Source organism: Budorcas taxicolor, chromosome 11, assembly GCF_023091745.1.
Source record: "Budorcas taxicolor isolate Tak-1 chromosome 11, Takin1.1, whole genome shotgun sequence".
Lineage (NCBI taxonomy): Eukaryota > Metazoa > Chordata > Mammalia > Artiodactyla > Bovidae > Budorcas > Budorcas taxicolor.
The window spans coordinates 32,611,053-32,613,801 of record NC_068920.1 but is presented as its reverse complement, the minus strand read 5'-3'; the positions used below and the strand labels follow the sequence as shown (position 1 = coordinate 32,613,801).

The 2,749-nt window shown below is 52.2% G+C and overlaps 1 protein-coding gene across 1 annotated transcript; it reads left to right on the top strand.

Moving 5' to 3' along the window:
- The first annotated feature begins 711 nt into the window (after nt 1–711).
- Nucleotides 712–1,761, top strand: PSORS1C2 (psoriasis susceptibility 1 candidate 2). The gene is made up of 2 exons (XM_052647771.1): nt 712–763; nt 1,406–1,761. The coding sequence occupies exons 1-2, from the start codon at nt 712–714 to the stop codon at nt 1,759–1,761; spliced, it is 408 nt and encodes a 135-aa protein (XP_052503731.1).
- Nucleotides 1,762–2,749: the final 988 nt, after the last annotated feature.

Here is a 2,749-nt window from a genome sequence, read left to right as displayed (position 1 = left end):
ATCAGGATGTCTTGTACTTCCTCCTTCAGCTGCAGTCAGCCCAGGTGGCTCCTGTATGAAATTCCTCGTGTGTCACTACTCGGGAGGCCCCCTTCGTGCCTGGAGAAGGTGTATGCTGGGGAGTGCAAATTCCAGGAAGAACTGAGCCCCAAGAGAGGGTTCACCCTGGGGTGGGTGGAGGAGGCTCGGTTTACCAGCTGAGATGGCCCTGGCTGTGTCCCAGGTGTTCAAGAGAGCACCCCCGCCCATCCTCTCCCTCCTTGTCCCCCCAGTTGCCCGCCCTCTGCCCCGCATCCTGCCTCTCAGCCCCTGTAATGACACTGCTTCCCCACGCATGCTTGCTGCCATTCCTTGGCTTCCGGGGACCTCGAAGGATGAGAGATAGGAGTCCCTGTTATTAGGGTTCGCTGCAGGGTGTGTATGAAGGGGGACATGAAAACAAGGGTGGGGTGAGCAAGGTCTAGGTCATCGATAGAGCCTGGGTGGCTGGGTCCTGAGCTGAGGGACGCCGCCATCAGCGGCTACACGCCAGCCGTGGCCTTCCAGACGGGTTTGACCAGTCAGGCTTGGATGCAGTTCCTTGTGTGACAGGGCCGGCCCCTCCCCAGAGACAAGCCTCCACCACTCCCTCTTCCCCTATAAAGCCGCTTAGGGCTCCCAGACTCCCAGACTCAGGTGACCCCTGACTTTGGGGGCCAGGAGATAGCCAAGATGCTCAACTGGAAACTCCTGGGGATCTTGGTCCTTTGCCTGTTTGCTGGAGGTGAGCTGGGAACAGAGGCCCGGAGTATGATTTGGGGTGATGTGGGACAGTCAGGATGAGGCGAGGCTGAGATGGATGCATAAGGACAGGGAGATTCTAGGAGATCCTGGGAGATGCATGTGAGGGGAAGAGTTAAGGGGATGGAGGTGATGTGAGTAGGTTCATTTTAGCACAGAATAAACTGCTGGTTTGGCTTTAGCTCCATGTGGCGATTTAGATCAGCATTCAGGGGTGCAGGCAAGTGTTCATCAGAGCTGGGGTCTCTGTTATGGGGGAGAAGGTTATTGTAGAGATGGAGTCTGAGTGCTACATGGGGCCTGGGTATAGATAGTTTTGGACCTCAGACATGTATAGGGGTCCTGCCAGTGGTGTGTCCCAAACAGGGTTGGATGGAGTTTATAGTGGGGGAAGGGAGGTCATGTCAGTTTAAAGTTGGTTCAGTCAGTAGTTCAGGACAGGGTTTGATACCATTTTAAGATCATGTTGGTATTCTGCGAATGTGTGGAGAGTTACTTTTGAGTTTTGTTTGTAGAATCAGCTCAGGCCGTGGTCCATCACAGAGAGGTGATGCTCCTGGGGTCCTAGCTGCTGGGAGAGGGGGGACCTTCACAACCTCTTACCTTCCTTCTTCTTCCTCTACAGGCATCTCAGGCAGTGGAGACCACCCTTCCCCCTCATCCAGAGAGATCTCAGAGGAGGAGGGCCCTCCACCATTGCCTCAGGGCCCCCCAATCCCTGGTGACCCCTGGCCAGGGGCACCCCCTCTCTTTGAGGATCCTCCACCTCCAGGCCCCAATCGTCCCTGGAGAGACCTGCCTGATTCTGGAGTCTGGCCTCCTGAACCCCCTAGAACTGATCCTCCTCAACCTCCTCTGCCTGACGACCCCTGGCCCGCAGGACCCCAGCCTCCAGAAAACCCCTGGCCACCTGCCCCTGAGGTGGACCACGGATCTCACGAGGAGCCAGAACTTGACCCACCCAGGGAGGAGTACAGATAACGGGCCTCCAGAGGCATCCTGGACCTCTGCTCTCAAACCCGTTTCTACCCTTCTGACTCCCCTTGAATTCTCCCCAATTTACCATTAACTCCTTAATTCCTTTCCTCATTCCTTCAGTTTTATTCTGAAGATGTTGTGCATATTTTCTGTCCCCTCTTGAGATCGGTATTTAAGCCCCACTTTCCCTCTCCTTTTTTCTCTGACAGCAGAACATCCCTACCTCCACCTCCCAGCTCCTCTTCCCCACCCCTGGAACTCAGGAGCAGGGCTGGCAGCACCATGTTCTCTCTGCTGCCACCTGGTGGCCAACCACTGGGAACTGTCAGGAGCCGATGATGCTTCCATGAAATGGAAAAATAAAATACCATTATTTCTTAATTTTGACTCTAGGTTGCTTCTTTGCCAATGAGCAGGTCTTTGAATGTTCAGATGCACTTGTCACAGGCACAAACCTACAGAGATCTGGAAGTCATCTGAGTTCCTGTCTTGCCCATATGCATAAGGATGGGGACTCACCAGGAGGAAGGTTGGAAATGCAACTATCAAGAGTAACAAGGAAATTCAGACCCATTCTGAGATCCCTGTTTTGGAGAATGAGAAACCAAGTTAAGTCTCTCTTTAATTAGCTGACGGTTTGCCTACTCTGAGTGAACATGATAACTCTCCATGGGCTTTCATGGGCAGGACCAGGTTTTAATGAGGATCAATTTCCACAAACGTATGTGTTCCTTCCTAAAATGAATTTTCTTGAGAACTGTGTTTTCCATCTGCCTCTATTAACTGTTCTCCCACTAGACAGAGGAAGGCTGAGCTCTCTCAACCGCTGTGAACTGGACCACAGTGCTCTTTCTGGAGCTGGTAAATGAAGTCAATGGAAAACAAGAACCAGCCCTTTCCATCTCATTAAGAGATGTGTTTTCAGTAAAATTTACTTTTTTGTTTAATCACTGTCAATATTTGTTCAGTTCAGTTCAGTTACTGAGTCGTG